A 26,605-nucleotide genomic window follows, 5' to 3' on the forward strand; every position below is an offset into this window, starting at 1 on the left:
ATGCGGAGTCCCCCAGAGGACAGTGTCTTTAGTTCAAATGCGGAGGCATATAAGCTGTCTTCTGAGAACTCTCAGAAACCTCAGCGGACTAGTTCAGGGTCAGGTATTCACTCTGGGGATGATCAGATCAGCAGTATGAAATTGAACATTGTAGAGGAACCAATAGGTGTCAGGTGGTAGTTAGTTATGAGCAGTGAAATTTGAGCCAATAACACAGCAGGGTCCTGGGGTTTCTTTCATTTTTTTTCAATAACAATCAGGTAACTCGTAGATGAACAGGTGCACTAACTCTGAGAATAAACAGATGAAAACAAAGATTATTGAAAATACTATCAAGAAAGAAAGATCAACTGGGCTAAATCCTGGCAGGGTCTACTAAGATCATTGTAAACTTAGTGTTTATGGCCTTAAGTTTTAAAATGTATTTCAGAAGGGAAATTTCATTAATAGCACAGATGCACTAAGATAAAGTCTGCCCTCACTGACCCCCGCACCTGCATTAAGATAGGATTCACTTGTGGATGCAGCCCCCTGAATAGGATGGTCACCATGACAGTTCCAGAGAGGACCCACTAGGGTCAAAAACTCCTCCAGCAGGTGGGAAGGGGCAGACCAGCATCTGACTGGTAAAGACTGCAGGAGGGGGAACCCACTTCTCCTGGTCAACAGCAAAGAGCATTCAAGTTGGGAGCAGCACTGGTTCCTTTGCCCTTCTCTGCTGGAGTCCACCCACTCTCTCTCTCAGCTCTCTGCAGAGCCCTACTGTGCTCTCACTCCTACAAGAAAATTCTCTTGCTTGGCTTTTCCTGTCTGACTTTAGATTATCCTCCATGGAAACACCAGACCTGGGGTTTGGAGCTTCAGCTCCCCAATCTCCTGTGACACTGGGTCCTTCTGCGAGCAAGACTTTGAACCTTCGAACAACAAATGAAGAATGCCATGGGAAAGGCATAAAGAACCCAAAGGTGAAGGCCAAAGGGAAGGGCATAATCTAATCGCTGATTAATGTTCTCTCTGTGAAAATGGGAAATGGCCTTTGAACTGCTGGCCTTTGGCACTGTCACCAAATTGTATAAAGACACCATTTAATAAACAATGACAAGTTGACAAAGAGCAACATTCTGCAAATAACTCCATGATAAAGAAACAATTAAAAACTGAGGGGAAAAAAGAGATCAGGTGCAATATCAATCCTCTGTAGATCTTACAACAGGATGTTACAAGCAGATCTTACAAAAAGAATTTTAAGTTCTGAAGAACATTTAAATTATGCTAGACAGTATCAGACTTTTCTGGGAGTCATTTATTTCATACACTTAAAACAAACAAACAAACAAAAAACAGCCAAACTCTAAAATTTGGATTGAACTTGCACTAAATTGAATCTCTTTTAACCCCACAAACGATTTTTTTTTTTTTTTTTTTGGTGGAAACACATGAATTTTACTGGTTTAGTAGTGGAAAGAACAGTCTCCAGAATGGCTACTGATGGATTGAAGCTCTGAAGTTTAAGTGTGTTGCTGGGGTCATGCAGAGAAGGTCCTTGTAGATTAGAAACAGGCCTCATGACAGGTGACAGTGACAGGTGACAGTGGTCCCTGCACTGACCAGGTGGCCCAGGAAGTGTCCTGCATCCTCCATAGGCTGATCCCCAGAGGGGGAGATCCTGGATCCACGGGGGCGGGGCGGGGGGGGGGCGGGGGCGCCACGTGTTTCCTAGGACCAGGTAGCCCCTCCCTCGCCAGGAGACGGGGCTGCACCAGAATAAAGTGGGGCGAAGGCCGGCCCTGGGAGTTGGGGTCCTCACCTCCACCATGGAGCAGCAGCACGCTGCCGCTCGCCTGAGGATGGTTCTGGAGCACTTTGGCCGCTCCTTGCCCAGGGGCGTGGTATCCTTTGTGCTGAGCTGGGCTCGGAACAGATAGGGCATCACAGCCTTGGTCTTGGAGGTGGCCCCAGGCCCGAGTGATTGCTTCCAGGGCGCTTGCTCTTGCGGTGCTCCCTGCCACTGCGGCCACCTAGGCACATCACTCCCAGGCGCCTGGGGGCGGGGTGGAGGCTGCCTTCCCAGGTGCTGGCGGCCCCCACGACCTCAGAGGCCTCCTCTTTCTTGGCCATCAGGTGGCCATCAGGCGGGTGACTGTCCTGGTTTCTGTGGCTCTACCTTTCTGGTCCTTCTGAGAGCCCGCGATTTCTTGCTTCATGAAGAGTGAGGGGAGGATTGGGGTCCCAAAGGAGGCCTTGCCATAGTCAGCTGCCTTGTCATTTTCTGCGCGGTGTGCAGGACCTCTGTGAATGTCTGGAGACCAAGAAATTACAGTCCCACTGTAAACATGAGCCAGAGCTTCCTGGAAGGAACCTAGGGGGCAGGTCACTAGAACCTTCCCAGGAGGGGATGCCAATCCTCTGAAGGGATATGAGCTGGATACACTGGCTCTGCCCAGGGCAATCCCCTGGAGATAGAAGCTCTCTCAACCGGTGCTTTGGGCTGCTCCCCTTCCCGGGTGGGCTCTGTACTTTGTGGCAGCAACCTCTGATGGCCTGGAGACCCTGGCAGAGTCTGCACTGGTGTCTGGAAAAGGATTTAGAATCCAATGCCGGGGTTGTCCTTGAGTCTTCAGAAGTGAATGCCAGCAGGGTGTGTGTGCCAGGCTTGTAGGGGAGGAGCAGATCCAGAAATGTCTGTGAATAGGACCCACAATTCAAATCGGTTTCTTGAACTGCTTTTGCCTGCTCAGTTTAAGCCTTCTCATTCAGAGTGCTTTGGGAAGCTCTGTAGGAACTGCCTGGAGTTTTTCCTTAGGCCAATAGCTCTCTTCTGCTTTATATAAACATCCCAACATCTCTCCTAACTAATTGGTTCTGTTAGCTGTTTCTTGGACTTTCAATGTTGCTCTTTGCCGCAGTCTGGCTAGGCACAAAATACCAAGCCGCCACAAAGCCTTGTAGGTTCAAACAGCAAGAGCTGCTAACCCGAACTCTCACCAGCACTCTACACACACTTCCCAGGAACACACTCCCTCCACTGGGCTCCACGTGCCAATTCTCTCAGAACCCTCAACAGGAACTCCAAAGTAGCGGGTGCCTGAGGCAGCAGGATCCGCCCTAATCCCGGAGCTGCCCTATTTCCCCCCCCAGGATCCGCCCTAATCCTGGAGCCACCCTAATCCTGGAACAGGGTCACCTTTCAACCATTCCCTCTGGCAAAGTGCCAGGCGTCATTCTGACTTAACTGTGGCTTTCAACATCTCCCCGCTTCTGTTTAATGAAACAATAAGCATGTGGCTTAGGGACCGTGCCTGTCTTAGGTTGTCTAATACTACATATGGTTCTTACCCCTCATCGGATGAGCTGACCTCAAGGCGTCAGCCTCCTGTCTTAGGTTGGTACCATTGTAATTGGATCTTACCCGTCATTGGCTACCAGTCCAGGAAACAGCCATACTTGTGGATAGGCCTATGCACCAGTGGTGGGGTGAGGTTCTTTGCCTCACCTCTGTTGGCCCCCAAATTTGGCCTTGGTACCAGGGTGGGGGGGTGAGGGTCTTTGCCTCACCTCTGTTGGCCCCCAAATTTTAGACCATCACAAGCAGAAAGGAGGAGGATGCAAAATGCCACGCACCAAGCCAAATGATGGCTCTTATTAGAAAAATTGTACCACCAATGACACCATCAGCAAAGATACCCCATCAATATCATAATTCACTGCACCAACAGATAGTTCACAATGCATGCAAGTGATACATAGTCCATGCAAGTTTTGCAAGTGGTTCAAAGCAGAGGAATCTACTAATATGTCCATTTCCTCCCAAAGTAAATCGACTCCTTGACTGAGCATCACTTGCTGAGTTATTATTCATTGATGTATCAGTTTATACAGTTTACTGTGTTAGCTATCGAAGAAGCTGTAGTTTAGTTTTATCTTTGTCTTCACCGGCACTGGGATGAAGATAGGAATTCTGGCAATGATGGCTAAGAAAAATTATGTTACATTCCAGCAGGCACTAAAAGAAAGCAATTTTCTAAACAATTTACATTACCCTGAACAGAATTATTAAATATAATGAAAAGGAAAGGTAAAAGTAAACAAACAGATCTGTTAACCTCCTTTTTTGTTCACATATTAAAACAATCCTCAACAGCTATTTACCCAATTTAAATTAAACCATTTAAATCACGTGAATAAAAAAAATTCGGATCCATTTTTTTTATGAGCGCTCCTCATATATATGGACATACACACATACAGACATACAACACAAAACAGAAGTGTGCACACATAACATACAACACATAAGCCAACAGTAAAGGCCTTGTAGCTTTACACAGGTGAAATCTCCATTGCAATGTTTAAAAAATCCACAGTCAAAAAATAGAACTGATCAGAAAAACATTAACCTAGGTCTGTATGAGTCAAAAAATAAAATAAAACTTCATGATGTGGGAAAAGGCAATAATAAAATAGATATTGAAAAAAGCATCCTGGTTACCACCTCCGTTTGACTCTTCTTTTGATATCTCATCCTTCTTCCTGTAACTTGCATATGGGTCTGAAGGTTTTCACACAAGTAAGCCCCAAGGTTTCTTACATTTGAAATAGGCCTTAATGTTGTTCATTATTCATTAGCCTCCAGGTGTGGGAGAATCACTGTCACAGATGTAAGAATAGCCAAACTGGAGTTCTGAATAACAGCTGTTATAGATTTGAGCCAAATCATCTTCTTTTTGGTCTGTAGAAATCGCTTTAGTTAATCTCTCTGGAATCAAATCAACTGCTGTTCTCCCTGTGGAAACACACAAACAGACCCCCAACTCCAGATAATCACTGGGTCAGGATCTTTCCATTGTCCTGTTAGAATATCCTTCCAAAGTACCTTGGCCTTATGTACATATTTTAGACACATATGCCTTTCCGCAGCACTAAGCCCTGATGAATCCAAATTTAAAAAGTTTAGAGTAAAAAGGGTTATTTTAAGTTTATCTTTGGGGGATATATACCCCTTTCCAATTCCCTCTTTTTGTTTTAATAAGTACATTTTAATAGTTTGATGAGCTCTTTCAACTATGCCTTGTCCCTGTGGATTGTATGGGATTCCTGTTAAGAAAAACATTAACTGATTTTTTTTTCTTCAGGGATGATATATATCCTATATGCATCCTTTGGAAATTTAAAGATCCTTTTAAATTTAAGTCTTCCAAAAGCATTTTGCCTTAGTTTTTAGAATTGCTTTAGTCCTTTTAATATTTTTTTAGAGAGAATTTTTTTAACATTTATTCTTTAGATTTTGGCAGACACAACATCTTTGTTTGTATGTGGTGCTGAGGATCGAACCCGGGCCGCACACATGCCGGGCAAGCGCACTACCACTTGAGCCACATCCCCAGCCCCTTTTAATTTTTTGGTGTGGTTTTAAACCAATTTCCTTCTAGTTTCACATTTTTTAAATTGGCTCTTGTCTATAAATTTTAACACCCTCATCTGAGACTTCTAATTTCTGCACCACCAGAAATTAAAGTTGATGGGCTTTTTGAAAAAATTACTAATAATTCCTTGTTTTTTCTATTTTATCCAATATTTGACTTTAAACTTCTCTCTTCTACATTTTTCTATCTTGAATGTCTGTATCTAATAGTTGTCTTAGCTTTTTGCATTTTTTTAATCTGAAATACCTTTATTTGACATTTTAAACCATTTTTTATCTTGTTTCTATCTTCTAGTTTTCTTCTAAGGTTTGTACATTCACACTTAGTTGCTTTTTTTTCTCCTAGTTTTTTTTTTTTTTGCTTCCTATTTTGTGGGTTTAAAATTCTTGTCTTCCTACATCTTTTCTATCTTCCTACATCTTCTCTATTTTTTTTTTTTTTACCTTTCAGTACTTCCGTCTTTAAGAATTGTTGAGGGAGTGGCCACATATATTGAAAGAGGTCCTCTGACTCATTGTTCTACTTTCTGCTGGGCCAGTGGTGACAGCCCCAAGTCATGATGGACCTTTTTTATGCAGAGTCTCCCAGGAGGAGGGAGACACTGCCTTCTGCCTGGGCCACCCTCTGTGGCTTTGGTTAGCAGAAGAGCTGATTCTGGGCTTCCTAGATGATACTTCTTAGATACCCTTATCTTTTTTGTAGGGCAAAAGAGAAAGGTTACACTTCAAGCTTGCTCAAAAAGTTGCCATTGAATGTTGAGTATTGGAGATCTGGAATGATATCTAACTCCAAGGTTTTTATGTTTTGTTGGCAGTGTTGTGAAATACCAATTGATGTTTAAATTGTTGCTGTTTTGTTTCTTGTGTGGACATTTTATGCCTCTTGTGTGCATTTCTGATTTCCAATGAGTTTGTTTTTCCTTCTCCTTTTCTCAGATTCTGAAGTATGTGGAGTGCTTCACTGGACCCAATATTATGGCCATGCACACAATGCTGATAAACAAACCTCCTGATACAGGTAAAGGGCTCTTATTTGTTAAAGAGAGGAAAGACAAAAAGATAGTTTAATTAACACAGGTAAACGTGATGTTCTAGAAGCATTCAAGTGTGTAACTGTCAAACTTTGGATTGAGTGAATGTGAGTGCTGCTCAGTCTTATTATAGCTCATGTTATATCAACATTAAAGTAAAAATGATTTCAGATGTGGCTTTTAGGGTTATTGTAACTTTTCCAATGAATGGTTCTCTGAAATGACAGTTTAAGAAATGTGACTGTTCTTACATCATAGACTCCTTCTATTCAACATCTCTAATCTTCACCAGCCATTCTTAGCCTGTTGGATTCTGCATTTCTGATCTGAAGACATCATTATTAGTAACAGGACGAAAGCTGTGACTATAAGTCACACTCAAGTCCTTGTGGTGCCTTATGCTTGCCAAACCCTAGATTCTAAATTCTCACAGTGACACTGATTCTGCAAGTAGATCCCAGGTGTCTGCCTTTTAATACCCACCTCCAGAGATTCTATTGCAGGTGTGCCGCAGTCTCTGGCTGGGCACAAATCACGAGTCTCCACATAGCTTGTAGATTCAAACAGCAATTCTTTATTCCCGAACTCACACCGGCCATCTACAAACACGTTCTGGGGAAATCCACGTTCTCTGCCCAAATCCACACTCTGCCCAAATCCACTACTCCTGGGCTTCTGTCTCCCAAAATATACTGTCTGACCCTAAGAACTCAAGAGGAACTCAGCAGCAGGATACGCCCTATTCTAAAGGGGGAACACCCTAATCTCCTATTATGCTAAACCGCCCTATTCTAAAGGGGGAACACCCTAATCTCCTATTATGCTAAACTGCCCTATTCTAAAGGGGAACACGGATCCGCCCTGGTCCTTGAGCAAGGTCACCTTTCAGAAGTCCTTCCACTAGACAGCATGGGAGTAGCTGGGAAGGAAATTGTCATACCTACTTGGCTGATGGCTCCCAGCATCTCCCCCCTTCTGATTAATTAAACAACAAGTAATGTGGCTTAAGGACCGTGCCTGGTAAGTTGTCCAGTTCAACATATGGTTCTTACCCATCATTGGAAAACTGACCTTTAGGCGTCAGCCTCCTGTCTTAGGTTGATACCACTGCAACTGGATCATACCCGTCACTGACTACCGGTCCAGCATACAGCCATACTTGTGGATGGGTCTATGCACCAGTGTGGGGGGGTGAGGTTCTTTGCCTCACCTCTGTTGGCCCCCAAATTTGGCCTTGGTGCCAGTGGGGGAGTGAGGTTAATGTGGCTTAAGGACCGTGCCTGGTAGGTTGTCCAGTTCTTACCCATCATTGGAAAACTGACCTTTAGGCCACTGACCTTTAGGCATCAGCCTCCTGTCTTAGGTTGATACCACTGCAATTGGATCATACCCATCACTGACTACGGGTCCAGCATATAGCCATTGGCCCCCAAATTTAGACCATCACTAGCAGAAGGGAGGAGGATACAGAAATGCCATGACACCAAGCCAATTGACAGTTCCTTTGGAAAAATTGCATCACTGGTGACACCTTCACCAAAGATATGCCAGCATTACCACAATTAACATGTGGTGCGCTGGCAAGGAAATAAAAATTGCATCACTGGTGACACCATCAGCAAAGATATGCCAGCATTACCACAATTTGCTGCACTAAACGATTGTTACATAGTCCAGGCAAGTTCTGCAAGCGGTTCAAAGTGGAGGAATCTATCAATATGTCCGTCTCCTCCCAAAGTCCGTTTCCTCCCAAAGTAAGTTGACTCCTTGATTGAGCATACTTGTTGAGTTATATTCATTGGGATATTCCTATCTGGCAATGATGCTAAAAAGACATTATCCTGAAAAGAATTACTAAATATAATGAAAAGGAAAGGTGAAAGTAAACAAACAGATCTGTTAACCTCCTTAAAAAATAATCCTTAACAGCTGTTTACCTGATTTAAATTAGTAAACAAGCAGATCTGTTAACCACCTTTAAAAACAATCCTTAACAGCTGTTTACCTAATTTAAATTAAGCCATTTAAATCACGTGAATAAAAAAAAATAATTTGGATCCATTTTCTCATGAGCGCTCCTCATATATGAAATATGGACATACGCACACACAGACATACAACACAAAACACAAATGTGCAAACAAACGTACAACACATAAGATAATAATAAAGGCCTTGATGCTTTACCTAGGTGAAATCTCCATTGCAATGTTTAAAAACTCTACAGTCAAAAAATAAAACTGATCAAAAAAAACATTAACCTACGTTTGTATGAGCTCAAAAAATAAAAATAGAGCCTTATGATGTGGAAAAATGCAATAATAAAATAGATATTGAAAAAAGCATCCTGGTTAATCACTGTTGCAGATGTAAGAATGCCCAAGCTGGAGTTCTGGATATCAGCTGTTATGGATTTGAGTCAAATCATCTTCTTTTTGATCTGTAGAAATCGTTTTAGTTAGTCTTTCTGGAATCCAAATTGGTTGCTGTTCTCCTTGTGGAAAAACAAAAACAGAACCCCGACTCCAGACAATCACTGGGTCAGGACCTTTCTATTGTCCTGTTAGAATATCTTTCCAAAGTACTTTAGGCTTATGTACATTTTTTGGATACATATGTCTTTCCGCAGCACTAAGTCCTGATGAATCCAAATTTAAAAAGTTTAGAGTAAAAAGGGTTATTTTAAGTTTATCTTTGGGGGATATATACCTCTTACCAATTCCCTCCTTTTGCTTTAATAAGTACGTTTTAATAGTTTGATGAGCTCTTTCAACTATGCCTTGTCCCTGTGGATTGTATGGGATTCCTGTTATATGAGTAATACCAAATGATGAGCAAAATTTTTTAAAAGAGGTAGAGGTATAGCCAGGACCGTTATCGGTTTTTAACTGTTTAGGAACACCCACAGTGGCAAAATTTTGTAAGCAATGAGCTATAACATCTTTAGTTTTTTCTCCGGCATGAAGGGAGCCCATCAAAAATCCAGAAGAAGTATCAACTGTAACATGTAAATATTTTAATTTTCCAAATTCTGGCAAGTGTGACATCCATCTGCCAAATATGGTTAGGTATCAGTCCTCTAGGATTGACTCCAAGATTAACTTGTGGTAAAAAGGTCACACAATTTTGACATTGTTTTATTATATGTCTGGCTTGTTCCTTAGTTATTTTAAAATGCTTTTGTAAAGTATTAGCATTAACATGGAATCTTTTATGAAAATTTGTAGCTTCTTCTAGTGTAGAGAAAATATGTATGTCATGTGTAGTTTTATCTGCTAAATCATTGCCCAAAATAAGGGCTCCAGGCAATCCTGTATGTGCCCTGATATGTCCTATAAAGAATGGATCTTTTCTGTCCCAGATCAGACTTTGTATAGTGGAAAACAAAGAGAAAACAGTAGAGGAAGGAGAAATCCTACCAGCATCTTCAAGAGATACTATAGCATTAACTACATACTGACTATCAGAAAATAAATTAAATACAGAATCTTTAAACATTAAAAAGGCTTGTAATACTGCATTAAGCTCTACCTTTTGAGCTGATTGTTTGGGTACTAAAAATGTAAAAGTTTGATCAGGGGTAACTACTGCTGCTGTACCATTATTTGACCCATCAGTGAATATATTTGGAGCATTCATGATAGGGGTTTTTCTTGTCATTTTGGAAAAACTACAGGATGCTTAGACCAAAAAGACAACAAAGGATTAGATGGTAAGTGATTATCAAATGAAACATTAGATTTACACATGATTATTGCCCAAGTATTTAACTCATTAGCTAACTCATCAATTTGATCCATAGTATATGGAGTAATAATTTTATTGGGAGAAATTCCAAACACTCCCTTTGCTGCTTTTATTCCTTTGAGTATTAATTGTCCTACAGCCTCAGGATACCTAGTAAGAATAGTGTTAGGAGAATAAGATAAATGTATCCACAATAATGGACCTTCTTGCCAAAATACTCCTGTAGGAATATTTTTTGTTGGTAGTACAATAAATAATAAAGCAAACTTATATCAATTCTATCCAAATGTATATTTTCTATATATGTTTCAATAATTTTCAATGCATTTCTTGCTTTAGGAGTTAACATGCGAGGTGAGTTTGGATCTGATGGACCTTTTAGAATATCAAATAAAGGTCCCAACTCTCCTGTTGGTATGCCTAGATAAGGCCTTATCCAATTTATGTCTCCCAATAACTTTTGAAAGTCGTTAAGTGACTTGAGTTGATCTACTCGTATTTGAATTTTTGGTGGATGGATCATGGTTGAGGATAATAGAACTCCTAAATAATTAATTGGAAAATTTAATTGTACTTTATCTATTGCTATCTCTAGATTATAATTTTTTAATAAGTTTGTAAGTGTGGCATAACATTCCAGCAATATGTTTTTATCTTTATGTGCCAATAATACATCATCCATATAGTGAAATATTTGTAGTTCAGGATTTTGATTTCTAAGTGGCTGGATTGCTTTATTAACATATATTTGACACATAGTTGGACTGTTAGCCATCCCTTGAGGGAGTACTTTCCATTCATATCTCTGATCAGGACCTTCATGATTTAATGCAGGGATAGTAAATGCAAAACGTGGACTATCCTCGGGATGAATTGGAATTGAAAAAAAACAATCTTTAATATCTATGGCTAAAACATGCCAGGTTTTTGGCAAAGCAGACAATTGAGGAATCCCTGATTGAGCAGGTCCCATAATAACCATCTCATTATTAATGGCTCTTAAATCTTGCAATAATCTCCATTTACCAGATTTCTTTTTAATGACAAAAATGGGAGTATTATGGGGAGATATGGAAGGTTGTATATGTCCTTCCGCTAATTGTTGTTTGACCAGATCATGGGCTACTTGTATCTTTTCTTTAGTCAGGGGCCACTGAGGAACCCACACTGGTCTTTCTGATTTCCAAGTAATTTTGATTGTCTCAGTGGCCCTTTCTGAAAATCCAACCCATGTCTGTCTGTTCCTTGATCTATTTGAATTGGTGCTGCTATACCTTGTCCTTGTTTTCCTAATCTTTTTTCTTTCCTAAAACCTTGTCTAGCCCTAGTAGTGGGCGCATTAGGATTGATGTTATTTGTTAACGTCAAACCTAATTGATCTAGGACATCTCGTCCCCATAAATTTATAGAAAGATGATCCAATACATAGGGCTGTATAGTTCCCTCACATCCTTCAGGATCCTTCCAATCTAATATCATTGCACTTCTATGGGGATTAGTCGCCACTCCTAGGCCTCGAAGCGTTTGAGTGGCTTGTTGTAATGGCCAATGTTTTGGCCATTCCTGACTAGATATGATGCTAAGGTCTGCACCTGTGTCCAGTAGCCCATTAAAGTCAATTCTTTTTTTTTTTTTTTTTTATATATTTTTTTATTGTTGGTTGTTCAAAACATTACATAGTTCTTGATATATCATATTTCACACTTTGATTCAAGTGGGTTATGAACTCCCATTTTTACTCCGTTTACAAATTGCAGAATCACATCAGTTACACTTCCATTGATTTATATATTGCCATACTAGGGTCTGTTGTATTCTGCTGCCTTTCCTATCCGTTACTACCCCCCTCCCCTCCCCTCCCCTCCCCTCTTCTCTCTCTACCCACTCTACTGCAGTTCATATCTCCCCCTTGTATTATTTTTCCCTTTCCCCTCGTTACCTCTTGTATGTAATTTTGTATAACCCTGAGGGTCTCCTTCCATTTCCATGCAATTTCCCTTCTCCCTCCCTTTCCCTCCCACCTCTCGTCCCTGTTTAATGTTAATCTTCTTCTCATGCTCTTCGTCCCTACTCTGTTCTTAGTTACTCTCCTTATATCAAAGAAGACATTTGGCATTTGTTTTTTAGGGATTGGCTGGCTTCACTCAGCATAATCTGCTCTAATGCCATCCATTTCCCTCCAAATTCTATGATTTTGTCATTTCTTAATGCAGAGTAATATTCCATTGTGTATAAATGCCACATTTTTTTTATCCATTCGTCTATTGAAGGGCATCTAGGTTGGTTCCACAGTCTTGCTATTGTGAACTGTGCTGCTATGAACATCGATGTAGCAGTGTCCCTGTAGCATGCTCTATTTAGGTCTTTAGGGAATAGACCGAGAAGGGGAATAGTTGGGTCAAATGGTGGTTCCATTCCCAACTTTCCAAGAAATCTCCATACTGCTTTCCAGATTGGCTGCACCAATTTGCAGTCTCACCAACAATGAACAAGTGTACCCTTTTCCCCACATCCTCGCCAGCACTTGTTGTTGTTTGACTTCCTAATGGCTGCCAATCTTACTGGAGTGAGATGGTATCTTAGGGTGGTTTTGATTTGCATTTCTCTGACTGCTAGGGATGGTGAGCATTTTTTCATGTACTTGTTGATTGATTGTATGTCCTCCTCTGAGAAGTGTCTGTTCATGTCTTTGGCCCATTTGTTGATTGGGTTATTTGTTATCTTGTTGTCTAATTTTTTGAGTTCTTTGTATACTCTGGATATTAGGGCTCTATCTGAAGTGTGAGGAGTAAAGATTTGTTCCCAGGATGTAGGCTCCCTATTTACCTCTCTTGTTGTTTCTTTTGCTGAGAAAAAACTTTTTAGTTTGAGTAAGTCCCATTTGTTGATTCTAGTTATTAACTGTTGTGCTATGGGTGTCCTATTGAGGAATTTGGAGCCCGACCCCACAGTATGTAGATCGTAGCCGACTTTTTCTTCTATCAGACGCCGTGTCTCTGATTTGATATCAAGCTCCTTGATCCATTTTGAGTTAACTTTAGTGCATGGCGAGAGAAAGGGATTCAGTTTCATTTTGTTGCATATGGATTTCCAGTTTTCCCAGCACCATTTGTTGAAGATGCTATCCTTCCTCCATTGCATGCTTTTAGCCCCTTTATCAAATATAAGATAGTTGTAGTTTTGTGGGTTGGTTTCTGTGTCCTCTATTCTGTACCATTGGTCCACCCGCCTGTTTTGGTACCAGTACCATGCTGTTTTTGTTACTATTGCTCTGTAGTATAGTTTGAAGTCTGGTATCGCTATACCGCCTGATTCACCCTTCCTGCTTAGCATTGTTTTTGCTATTCTGGGTCTTTTATTTTTCCATATGAATTTCATGATTACTTTCTCTATTTCTATAAGAAATGCCATTGGGATTTTGATTGGTATTGCATTAAACCTATAGAGAACTTTTGGTAATATTGTCATTTTGATGATGTTAGTTCTGCCTATCCATGAACAGGGTATATTTTTCCATCTTCTAAGATCCTCTTCTATTTCTCTCTTTAGGGTTCTGTCGTTTTCATTGTATAAGTCTTTCACCTCTTTTGTTAGGTTGATTCCTAAGTATTTTATTTTTTGGGGGGATATTGTGAATGGAGTGGTTGTCCTCATTTCCATTTCAGAGGATTTGTTGCTGATATACAGGAATGCCTTTGATTTATGTGTGTTGATTTTATATCCTGCCACTTTACTGAATTCATTTATTAGCTCTAATAGTTTCTTTGTAGACCCTTTTGGGTCTGCTAGGTATAGAATCATGTCATCTGCAAATAGTGATAATTTAAGTTCTTCTTTTCCTATTTTTATGCCTTTAATTTCTTTCGTCTGTCTAATTGCTCTGGCCAGTGATTCGATAACTATGTTGAACAGAAGTGGTGAGAGAGGGCATCCCTGTCTTGTTCCAGATTTTAGAGGGAATGCCTTCAATTTTTCTCCATTCAGAATGATGCTAGCCTGAGGTTTAGCATAGATTGCTTTTACAATGTTGAGGTAAGTTCCTGTTATCCCTAGTTTTTCTAGCGTTTTGAACATAAAGGGATGCTGTACTTTGTCGAATGCTTTTTCTGCATCTATCGAGATGATCATATGGTTCTTATTTTTAAGTCTATTGATGTGGTGAATAACATTAATTGATTTCCGTATATTGAACCAGCCTTGCATCCCAGGGATGAATCCTACTTGATCATGGTGCACAATTTTTTTGATATGTTTTTGAATCCGATTTGCCAAAATTTTATTGAGGATTTTTGCATCTAGGTTCATTAGAGATATTGGTCTGTAGTTTTCTTTCTTTGAAGTGTCTTTGTCTGGTTTAGGAATCAGGGTGATGTTGGCCTCGTAGAAAGAATTTGGAAGTTCTCCCTCTTTTTCTATTTCCTGAAATAGCTTGAAAAGTATTGGTGTTAGTTCCTCTTTAAAGGTTTTGTAAAACTCTGCTGTATACCCATCCGGTCCTGGGCTTTTCTTAGTTGGTAGTCTTTTGATGGTTTCTTCTATTTCCTCAATTGATATTGGTCTGTTTAGGTTGTCTATATCCTCCTGCCTTAATCTGGGCAGATCATATGACTTAAGAAATTTATCGATGCCTTCACTATCTTGTATTTTATTGGAGTATAAGGATTCAAAATAGTTTCTGATTATCTTCTGTATTTCTGAAGTGTCTGTTGTGATATTGCCTTTTTCATCCCGTATGCTAGTAATTTGATTTCTCTCTCTTCTTCTCTTCGTTAGCATGGCTAAGGGTCTGTCGATTTTATTTATTTTTTCAAAGAACCAACTTTTAGTTTTGTCAATCTTTTCAATTGTTTCTTTTGTTTCGATTTCATTAATTTCAGCTCTGATTTTAATAATTTCTTGCCTTCTACTTCTTTTGCTGTTGTTTTGCTCTTCTTTTTCTAGGATTTTGAGATGGAGTATGAGATCATTTATTTGTTGGTTTTTTCTTTTTTTAAGGAATGAACTCCAAGCAATGAATTTTCCTCTTAGAACTGCTTTTAATGTGTCCCATAGATTCCGATATGTTGTGTCTGTGCTTTCATTTATCTCTAAGAATTTTTTAATTTCCTCCTTGATGTCTTCTATAACCCATTGATCATTTAGTAACCAATTGTTCATTCTCCAAGTGATGCATGTTTTTTCCTTCCTTCTTTTATCGTTGATTTTCAGTTTCATTCCATTATGATCAGATAAGATGCATGGTATTATCTCCACTCCTTTATATTGTCTAAGAGTTGCCCTGTGACATAATATATGATCTATTTTTGAGAAGGATCCATGTGCTGCTGAGAAAAAAGTGTAACTGCTTGATGTTGGGTGGTATATTCTATATATATCAATTAAGTCTAGGTTATTAATTGTGTTATTGAGTTCTATAGTTTCCTTATTCAACTTTTGTTTGGAAGATCTGTCTAGTGGTGAGAGAGGTGTGTTGAAGTCTCCCATGATTATTGTATGTTGGTCTATTAGACTCTTAAACTTAAGAAGAGTTTGTTTGATGAACATAGCTGCACCATTGTTTGGGGCATATATATTTATGATAGTTATGTCTTGTTGGTGTATGGTTCCCTTGAGCAGTATGTAGTGTCCCTCTTTATCCCTTTTGATTAACTTTGGCTTGAAATCTATTTTATTTGATATGAGTATGGACACTCCTGCTTGTTTCCTAAGTCCATATGAGTGATATGATTTTTCCCAACCGTTCACCTTCAGTCTATGTATGTCTTTTCCTATCAAATGCGTCTCCTGTAGGCAGCATATTGTTGGGTCTTGTTTTGTGATCCATTCTACTAGTCTGTGTCTCTTGATTGGTGAGTTTAAGCCATTAACATTTAGGGTTATTATTGAGATATGGGTTGTTCTTCCAGCCATAATTGTTTATTTATGTTACTAAACATGGTTTGTTTTCCTTTTTTGATTATTTTCCCCCCCTTTACTGTCCTACCTCCCACTGTTGGTATTCATTGTTATTTTCCATTTCCTCTTCCTGTAATGTTTCGCCGAGGATGTTTTGAAGACATGGTTTTCTAGCTGCAAATTCTTTTAACTTTTGTTTATCGTGGAAGGTTTTAATTTCATCTTCCATCCTGAAGCTTAATTTCGCTGGATACATGATTCTTGGTTGGAACCCATTTTCTTTCAGTTTTTGAAATATGTGATTCCAGGATCTTCTAGCTTTCAGAGTCTGTGTTGAAAGATCAGCTGTTATCCTGATTGGTTTACCCCTAAATGTAATCTGCTTCCTTTCTCTTGTAGCTTTTAAAATTCTCTCCTTATTCTGTATGTTGGGCATCTTCATTATAATGTGTCTAGGTGTGGATCTCTTATGATTTTGCACATTCGGCGTCCTGTATGCTTCTAGGATTTGGGATTTTGTCTCATTCTTCAAGTCTGGGAAGTTTTCTCGTATTATTTCATTGAACAGGTGGTTCATTCCTTTGGTTTGGACCTCTATACCTTCCTGTATCCCAATGACTCTTAAGTTTGGTCTCTTTATATTATCCCATATTTCTTGGATGTTCTGCTCATGGTTTCTTAACAGTTTTGCTGAGCTATCTATGTTCTTTTCAAGTTGAAATACTTTGTCTTCATTGTCTGATGTTCTATCTTCTAAGTGTTCTACTCTGCTGGTAGTATTCTCAATTGAGTTTTTAAGTTGGTTTATTGCTTCCTGCATTTCTAGGATTTCTGTTTGTTTGTTTTTTATTACCTCTATCTCCCTGTATAGTTGATCTTTTGCTTCTTGGATTTGTTTATGTAATACATTGTCGAAGTGGTCGAAATGATCTTTCATTGTCTGATTTTGCTGTCTAATGTCTTCCTTGAGACTCCAGATCATTTGCAGCATGTATATCCTGAATTCTTTATCTGACATTCCATCTGCTGCAGCTATAACCTCTTCTAAAGTTGAGTTGACCTGCATTGCTTGTGGTCCTTTCTTTCCTTGTCTTTTCATATTGCTCGTGTTTCTTTCTGCTTAGTGAAACTATTGTGTTTTTGAAATTTTTCCCCCTATATATTTATATTGCTCTTGTATAGTTGAAAAGTCTCCCTTGCAGGGGCGGGCGGCAGCTCTGCTCCTCCTCCAATTGGGGTGATCTGTCTACCACGCTGGTGGGCCGCTGGGACTGTTCTGCCGGTCGGTCGCAGGTCTGCCTACCTTGGAGGCGCGGGCAGCGGCTCTGCTCTGCCCTTCCTCCTATTGGTGTGATGTGTCTACCACGTCACCACGTCCGTGAACCCCTGGGCCTGTTCCACCAGTTAGTCGCGGATCTGACTACCTTGCAGGCGTGGGCGGCGGCTCTGCTCTGCCCCTTCTCCAATTGGGTTGTCGTGACTACCACCCCGGCAGGTCGCTGTGCCTGTTCTGGGCGCGGGCTGCGGCTCTGCTCTGCCCCTACTCCAAATGGAGTGATGTGACTGCCACGCTGGCGGGCCGCTGGGCCTGATCCAGGCTCGGGGAGCGGCTCTGCTCTGCCCCTCCCCCAAGTGGTGTGACGTGTCTACCACGCCGGCAGGCCGCTGGGGCTGTTCTGCCAGACTGTCACAGGCCTGCCTACCTTGCGGACGCGGGTGAAGGATCTGCTTTCCCCCTACTCCAATTGGGGATTCTTGACAACCACGCCGGCGGGTCGCTGGGCCTATTCCGGGCTCTGGCAGCGGCTCTGTTCGGCCCCCGCTCGAGCCGGAGCGATGCGACACCACGCCGGCGGATCTCTGGACCTGCTCCGGGCGCAGGCGGCGGCTCTGTTCGGCCCCCGCTCTAGCCGGAGCGACGCGACACCACGCCGGCGGGTCGCTGGGCCTGCTCCGGGCCCCGGCGGCGGCTCTGTTCGGCCCCTGCTCTAGCCGGAGCGACGCGACACCACGCCGGTGGGTCGCTGTGCCTGTTCCGGGCTCTGTCGGCGGCTCTGTTCGGCCCCTGCTCTAGCCGGAGCGACGCGACACCACGCCGGCGGGTCGCTGTGCCTGTTCCGGGCTCTGGCGGCGGCTCTGTTCGGCCCCTGCTCTAGCCGGGGCGACGCGACACCACGCCGGCAGGTCGCTAGGCCTGTTCCGGGCTCTGGCGGCGGCTCTGCTCCACCCCTCTGGCCTTCACAGTATTCAGCAGGACCCGGACCGAGAGACAGTTTCCGCGGGTTCTTTATCCCTGGGCCAGAGCAGTTCCGGGAGCCAGAATTCGGCCTCTCCGGACTTGGTGCATGCTCCGACAGGAGCAGGCTCCAAGAAGCAGTTTCCGCGGGTTCTATAGCCCTGGGCCAGAGCAGCTCTGGTAGCCGGAGCTCCGCCGCTCCGGGCTCGGTGCGTGTTCTGATAGGAGCAGGCTCCAAGAAGCAGTTTCCGCGTGTTATTTAGCACTAAGTCTGAGCAATTTGTCTGCGAGACGCAGACAATTGTCAGCCTGAAATTACCTGTTCTATAGCTGAAAGAGCTGCAATCAGTCAAAAACAAGGATGGTGACGTCAGCTCTCCAAGATGGTGGCCGCTGGCTTCCTCCGTGGTCTGACCGGTGTGGAGAACCGAACTGGACCGTTTCCTTCCCTGTCTCCAACCCAGAATTCAGCTCCGAGCTCAGCAAATGCCTAGCTGGCAGGAGCCCGCAGAATCAGCATCGCTGTATCTCTGCGCCACCAGCCCGTCGTTTCCCAGTGCGCTCCGCAGACTCCAGCCGCAGGGCGATCTGCCGAACAATAAGCGCCTAAAGTCAATTCTTTATTCCCGAACTCACACCGGCCATCTACAAACACGTTCTGGGGAAATCCACGTTCTCTGCCCAAATCCACACTCTGCCCAAATCCACTACTCCTGGGCTTCTGTCTCCCAAAATATACTGTCTGACCCTAAGAACTCAAGAGGAACTCAGCAGCAGGATACGCCCTATTCTAAAGGGGGAACACCCTAATCTCCTATTATGCTAAACCGCCCTATTCTAAAGGGGAACACGGATCCGCCCTGGTCCTTGAGCAAGGTCACCTTTCAGAAGTCCTTCCACTAGACAGCATGGGAGTAGCTGGGAAGGAAATTGTCATACCTACTTGGCTGATGGCTCCCACCACAGGTGGCTCTTGGACCACACCAAGAGATCCTTTTACAACACAGCAGAAATCAGCCATGAGAAGGTTTTATCCCTGTGTACTTTTTGTTCCTTCTGACAGCTGGGAGAGGTTTAAGTGATAGGATGTCCTTTCTTTTGAGGGGAGGTGGTCTGGAAACCAAGTGCCTAGAAAAAGCTGGGGAAAATGTCCCTGTGGTTAGTGTTTCTGACTGGACACTGACTGGACACAGGATGACTATTGCTCTGTGAATCAGGACCTCTAAGGGAACTGTTTTTGGCATCGGCCACATAGAAGGGGACCTCAGCTGGGCTCTGTATTGCACTTTGTAATCCTAGCGACTTGGGAGGCTGAGGCAGGAGAAGCTCAGATCCAAAGCCAGCATCAGCAACTTAGCAGGGCTCTAACTAACTAGCAAGATCCTGTTTCTAAATAAAAAAATAAAAATGGCTGGGGATGTGGCTCAGTAGTTAAGCATCCCTGGGCTCAATCCCCCATACTCCTTGAGACTATTCTTATGAGACTGAAATTCAGACCCCTACCACAAAAAAACAAAATAAGAAAAACCTGAAGGAAAGAAAATAAACTTTAAATGTAATTGTAACAGTCTGTTTAATTTAATAAGTCCAGCTTTTTTAACAAAATCATTACTGCATGCTAGCTCTGTGCCAAATATAGAGTGAGAAAGGAATAAAGCAAAACAAAGATCCCACCATCCCTAGAAAAGAAGGTAAGCACCCAGCAACCAGAAACTCAGAAGATAAGTGTAGATTTGGAGCACCATCTTGACTGCTATTTCAGTGTAGAACTTTCCCTTTAGACAGATTTTGCACAGTGTTTGATGTGGTTATTTTTTTCAGGAGAAGGTCAATATGTTGTTTATTCAGGCAAAGAATAATAAGTATGAGGCTTGAGCCCCTTTTGACAGCAGGCTCATTTCAGGCAAGAAGACTTCCCGGCATCCCATGCACCAGAATCTGCACTATTTCCCCTTCAGGCCCAGCAATCGCATTGTGTGTGCTTGGACCACCATGGAACACACTGACCAGAACCACGGCTGTCTGGCTGTCCTCTCAGGCACCCACAAACTTCCCCTGAAGCCACATGACTACCCCCAGTGGGAGGTAGGTCTGTCTTACTGCTGAGTCTGGATCAGAATCTCTTTCCCTGTTGTAATTTCATGTCAAAAACTTGGAAAAGAGACTGCTTTTCTTTCTCAGCAAATCATTGTCCTGAAATTTGCAATTGGGATCAGGAGGAGTTCAAGGACATCAGATCAAATATTAATTATATTTGTTCTTTCATCATATGTATGAGGGCCAGCCAGTGTGGAGACTTGGGTAGGAGCTGCCTGGGATCTGAGATGGTGTTGAGAGCCACAGCCAAAGGGGCCCCAGCAAACTTTCAGACTGCCAGCTGATGATTGGTTCACAGCAGCCCCAGCAACATCTAGCTGATTGGCTCCTCTGCAGTGATGCTCATTGGGCTGTTTTTCTGCCCTTTCAGGCCACGGAGCTGCTCATTGGGGGACTTTTTTTGGCTCCGCTCATGCGACCCAGCCAATCGGCCTCAAGAGCAGGAGGATTGTGGGAGGTGGAGAGGCCGGGGGTGGGGGAAGTGGCTTGTGGGAAGCCGGTGGTGGCAGTTGGGCTCTGAGGGTTTTTCCTGAGGAGCTGTTTTGTTTGGCGTGTATGGTTCTAAAAATAAAGTTAGTTTCATTTGGAAAAAAAAAATACAGGAGTATTTTGGCAAGAAGGTCCATTATTATGGATACATTTATCTTATTCTCCTAACACTATTCTTACTAGGCATCCTGAGGCTGTAGGACAATTAATACTCAAAGGAATAAAAGCAGCAAAGGGAGTGTTTGGAATTTCTCCCAATAAAATTATTACTCCATATACTATGGATCAAATTGATGAGTTAGCTAATGAGTTAAATACTTGGGCAATAATCATGTGCAAATCTAATGTTTCATTTGATAACCACTTACCATCTAATCCTTTATTGTCTTTTTGGTCATCACATCCTGTAATTTTTCCAAAAATGACAAGAAAAACAGCTATCGTGAATGCTCCAAATATATTCACTGATGGATCAATTAATGGTACAGCAGCAATAGTTACACCTGATCAAACTTTTACATTTTTAGTACCCAAACAATCAGCTCAAAAGGTAGAGCTTAATGCAGTATTACAAGCTTTTGTGATGTTTAAAGATTCTGTATTTAATTTATTTTCTGATAGTCAGTATATAGTTAATGCTTTAATATCCCTTGAAGATGCTGGTAGGATTTTCCCTTCCTCTACTGTTTTCTCTTTGCTTTCCACTATACAAAGTCTAATCTGGGACAGAAAAGATCCATTCTTTATAGGACATATCAGGGCACATACAGGATTGCCTGGAGCCCTTAGTTTGGGCAATGATTTAGCAGATAAAACTACACATGACATACATATTTTCTCTACACTAGAAGAAGCTACAAATTTTTATAAAAAGTTCCATGTCAATGCTAATACTTTACAAAAGCATTTTAAAATAACTAAGGAAAAAGCTAGACAAATAATAAAACAATGTCAAAATTGTGTGACCTTTTTATCACAAGTTAATCTTGGAATCAATCCTAGAGGATTGATACCTAACCATATTTGGCAGATGGATGTCACACACTTGCCAGAATTTGGAAAATTAAAATATTTGCATGTTACAGTTGATACTTCTTCTGGATTTTTGATGGGCTTCCTTCATGCCGGAGAAAAAACTAAAGATGTTATAGCTCATTGCTTACAAAATTTTGCCACTGTGGGCGTTCCAAAACAGTTAAAAACAGATAATGCTCCTGGTTATACTTCTACCTCTTTTAAACAATTTTGCTCATCATTTGGCATTATTCATATAACAGGAATCCCATACAATCCACAGGAACAAGGCATAGTTGAAAGAGCTCATCAAACTATTAAAATGTACTTATTAAAGCAAAAAGAATCTGCTTTGAAGTGAAAGGGCAGGCTGATGGCCTCAGAGAATCGCAGCAGCCATTTGGTGCTGCTTCTTTATTCTTGCAAATTTATTTTATTTCAATTTTATTTAGTTGTAAATTGACACAATACTTTTATTTTATTTGCTTATTTTTTTTATTGTGTTGTTGAGTATCGAACCCAGTGCCTTGCACATGCGAGAAAAGGGCTCTACCACTGAGCTACAACCCCATCCCTGTTCTTCCAATTTAATCCCATCCAAGCCACCATCCTATTAGACAGTAATGCTTAGGAAGCATTACTTAAGAGAGTAATCATTCGTTATCCCACATATCAATCATCACTAGACACACCAGCATCCACCAGAAGCCCCTTTATTTTTGGCACATCTTAATCCAATCAAACCGACAGTGTAACCATTATACTGGGTCAAAGTTACTATGTTCTGCAATAGGATGATGGTCACTTCCCCAAAAAATAGTTTTAGCATGAGAAATGGGACACTTCTGCCCAGATGCATAAAGGCTCATCATCTGTAGTCACTTCTAACATTAATTTCTTTGATAAGGATAGAATACATTTCCTTGAGTTATGACTACCTTTGGAAATAGTTAACAATAAACAATATTTAACTTACTATTCTCTTTGTACACTGAATATGACATAAGTCCTTTGAGCTCAGAAAAATTGAACCTTTTCACCATTCTATTTTGGGGTAATAATTAGGCTAAGATACATTAAGTAATACAAGAATTATGTGAACAAAATTCTAGTTGAGGTGAATGTCAGGCTGGAGCAAGTATGTTAAGATTGAGGCTGGAAATGCCTAAGAGAAAGGTGTTCACCTGCATTTATCACAAGAGGCAAAGCTGATCTCAATTACTTATAATTCAATGAGGAAGTGTAGGTAAAATTCAAAATTTTCATTTGGTCAAAAAATGAGTGAATTTATTATTAACCTGTGACCTTAATTTTTTGCATTGCTGGGGTTCAAACTCAGAGCCTTGCACATGCTAGGCAAGCCCTCCACCACTGAGCTACATCCTCATCTCTTTGTAAAAAATCTTTTTGAGACAGGATCTTGGTAAATTTACTTAAGCTGTCCTGACCTTGGGATGCCTGACTTCAGCCTCCCTAGTAGCTGGGATCACGGGTGTGCACCACTGTACCCATAACATGGGACTTTCAAAAACCAGACATATGACAGACTCATGCATCTTTTATAATTTTAGAATTTAACTTAGATAAGTCTTCCTCTTGGTAGAAGTCAAAGAACCCTTGCTGTCCCTGATGAGTCATGCACAAAGTGTTCATTTTGGTGCTTCCTCCAGTGTAGACTGTGCCTGTCTTATGTGTTCCAGGGTGGAGTTAACACCATGTACCATGGGATCCAGGACTATGACCAAGACAATGCTCGAGTGCACCTTGTGATGGAGAAGGGAGACAGTGTCTTCTTTCATCCTTTGCTCATCCATGGATCTGGCCGGAACCGAACTCAAGGATTCAGGAAAGTACGCTTTCACATTGCTCCCATTTTGAAAGGTGAATGGGTTCAAAGCAGAAATTATAGGTATAGTAAAATATAAAAGATTTATGACTTTTAACTAAACTGAATTGTATTTTCCAGTTTACTTACCAGAAAGGATATTTCCTTTTTTTTTTTTTTGTTTCCTCTACTTACTTAGAATCCAGGTGTCCTCAGGATCCTAAACCTGTTCCTCTCGAATCCTTGTCATTTGTGGAATTGTTTCAGAGCAGTAGGTCACCTTGCAATACACAGCTTCTGCCTTCTGAGCAAAAACAAGGGCTGAAATACTCAGATAATCACATTTGGGGTTAGGGTTCTAGCTCAGTTGGTGGAGTACTTGCCTAGCACATGTGAGGCAGTGGGTTGGATCCTCAGCAGCACATAAAGTAAAATGAAGACACTGTGTCTACCAATAACTGAAAAATAAATTTAAAAAATATAAAGATTGGTTATTTAGGCAATTATGCCAGTGTCTCCTATATACCTTTTAAAAATATAATCATAGCTAGGTAAAAGATTTTTTTATAGTTCCTTAATTAGCATTTAACTAGCGGGCAGGAGGGAGAGGCTGACCTACAAGGTAGACATATTTAGGATGCCAGGGAGAGGGGCTTGCAGTTTAGAAGTCAAATCTGTGTGTAATAATTACTTTCTGCAAGGAAAACTCCTTGCATTGTTGTTGACATTTATGAGATGCTTTTCTCCATTATCAATGTTCACCCTGCACAGGCAATTTCCTGCCATTTTGTCAGTGCTGATTGCCACTACATTGATGTGAAAGGCACCAGTCAAGAAAATATTGAGAAAGAAGTTGTAGAAACAGCAAGAAAATACTATGGAAATGCAAATACCACAGATTTGAAGGTACGCTTGCATGAAATGACCAAGTAAAAATGTTTCAGATTTTTTTCCTCAGATACTTAATTAAGCCCTGATTTAATTTGAGTTTAGGATATGGATCCTTCTAGGACATTCAAACAAACATAAAGGTTTGGGATTCAATCAGATCTCCTTTCTTGTAAGACTCCAGAGTGCAATTCTGGGATCAATATTCCTCTCAGTAAATTTGCATGTGGTGTTAATGAGAGGCATAATGTGCATGGAGCAGAGATGCAACATCTCTAAGGGGGCAGTAGACAGTGTTTCAAGTGCTTTCCTAATTGATACACATCACTTGGAAAGTATTTGTTAAGTAGTGGATATTCAATGCCACTGATGAGGAATAGACAAATTAGCAATCAAGGCAATTAAATAAATCTCTTCACTTTGTAGAAAATACACATTTTAGTCTCTGAACCAAGAAGCTATTCCTATTGTATTTCATTTGCATGATTCAATGAATAATACAGGCATGTCCCTTCCCGCAAGAGACTGAGTGTGATGATAACTCTGCATTATCCTGGATGCTGTAGGTCAACACATAGTGCCTTTGGGAACCATCAGAACACCTCCTCAGGATGGAGAATCTTGCTTCTCCCTTTAGAACCTACAAATGTGTCTCTTTTTTGAAAAAGCTCCATGATTGGGGATTCAATCAACTGAACTGTTGGAAAATATTCAGGATATCTAAAAATATTTGAAAGAAATTGCATCTGTACTGAACACATACAGACATTTTTTTTCTCATCCTTATTCCCTAAACAATAGTGTATGTAATCTGGATAGTGTTTTTATGATACCAGGTGTTATAATTAATCTAGAATTAATTTGAAGAATATGGGAGGATGTACAGAGATTATTTGATTCAAGGGATAGAGCATCCATGGACTTTAGTATCTGATGGGGGTCCTGGACTGTACATCACATTTCAAGCTTGTGAAGGCTGTCCTGAATCAACACCACCCTGATTTATTTTAGGTACTTTATAAGTTAGAGTTTGTCAGGCACATTTAGAATAACAATAGAATAATAGAATAACAATGCCAAATTATATAATTCTAAGTTATAAACACACTTTTATGTCCCTTTTCTCATTTTCTTCACCAGAACTCAGTGGTGCTATACAGTCTATGTAAAGAGGAATTAGAGTCCCAGAGATTGGTCTAAGTAACAGAGCTAGATTTCAGAGTAAAGCTAATTCTGACATTATTCTTTCCACAATACCCTGCTGTTTGCTCAAGAATAAAAATGAAATAATATCATCTTTGTTTCTTTATTAATAATGGTTTAGGGTCCATTGTGGCACATGCCTGTAATCCCAGCTACTTCATAGCTTGGTTGAGGCAGGAGGATTGCAAGTGAAGCCAGCTTCAGCAACTTGGCAAGAAACTGAAAAAATAAAAAGGGCTCAGATATAGATTAGTGGAGAGTGCCCCTGGGTTCCATCTCTCATCTCTAGTAATGCACAAAAAAAAAAAAAAAAAAAAAAGGAGAAAACCCAAAGAAACCGTTAACAATGGCACCACTTTCACTACTATGATCTCATCAGATATGCGCCCTCAAAATAGTTCAGAGAAGTAAAGTAAAGATAAGCAGAGAGAAGGGTAGTGAACTGCTGTGACTTAGCATCACATCTCCCAGATGCATCACTTTCGATCAACAAGGCTGACAGGTTGGGGATCCATCCATGCAGTTAGCACTGTTTAAAGTGTTTGGAGTTCCAGAACTTGCTTTATTTACTAATCAATATAATGATCATAGCTTTTTTTTTTTTTTTCATTTAACGATTTCTAGAGGCTAGAAATCTCATTTCTTATGGGGAATAGACCAATGAAAGACTTCCTTACACTCACTATGTTTGGTATTATTTCCAGGATTTTATCATGTCTCATGCACAACTTGTGAAAGGAGAAAGAAGCAACCTTTGA

At 41.0% G+C, this 26,605-nt stretch overlaps 1 protein-coding gene across 1 annotated transcript; it reads left to right on the forward strand.

Annotated features, from left to right (window-relative positions):
• On the forward strand, positions 1 to 26,605 carry LOC143412054 (phytanoyl-CoA dioxygenase, peroxisomal-like). Its single transcript, XM_076872898.1, has 7 exons — positions 1 to 173; positions 821 to 965; positions 6,359 to 6,440; positions 20,235 to 20,416; positions 23,632 to 23,781; positions 24,528 to 24,662; positions 26,552 to 26,605. The coding sequence occupies exons 1-7, from the start codon at positions 1 to 3 to the stop codon at positions 26,603 to 26,605; spliced, it is 921 nt and encodes a 306-aa protein (XP_076729013.1).

This window comes from Callospermophilus lateralis, chromosome 13 (genome assembly GCF_048772815.1).
Source record: "Callospermophilus lateralis isolate mCalLat2 chromosome 13, mCalLat2.hap1, whole genome shotgun sequence".
Classification (NCBI taxonomy): domain Eukaryota; kingdom Metazoa; phylum Chordata; class Mammalia; order Rodentia; family Sciuridae; genus Callospermophilus; species Callospermophilus lateralis.

Coding starts and splice junctions, on each gene's coding strand:
- LOC143412054 (XM_076872898.1), top strand. CDS start 1: ATGCGGAGTCCCCCAGAGGACAGTGTCTTTAGTTCAAATGCGGAGGCA. Junction 6,441..20,234: donor AAACAAACCTCCTGATACAG/GTAAAGGGCTCT, acceptor GGCTCATTTCAG/GCAAGAAGACTTCCCGGCAT. Junction 23,782..24,527: donor GAACTCAAGGATTCAGGAAA/GTACGCTTTCAC, acceptor CACCCTGCACAG/GCAATTTCCTGCCATTTTGT.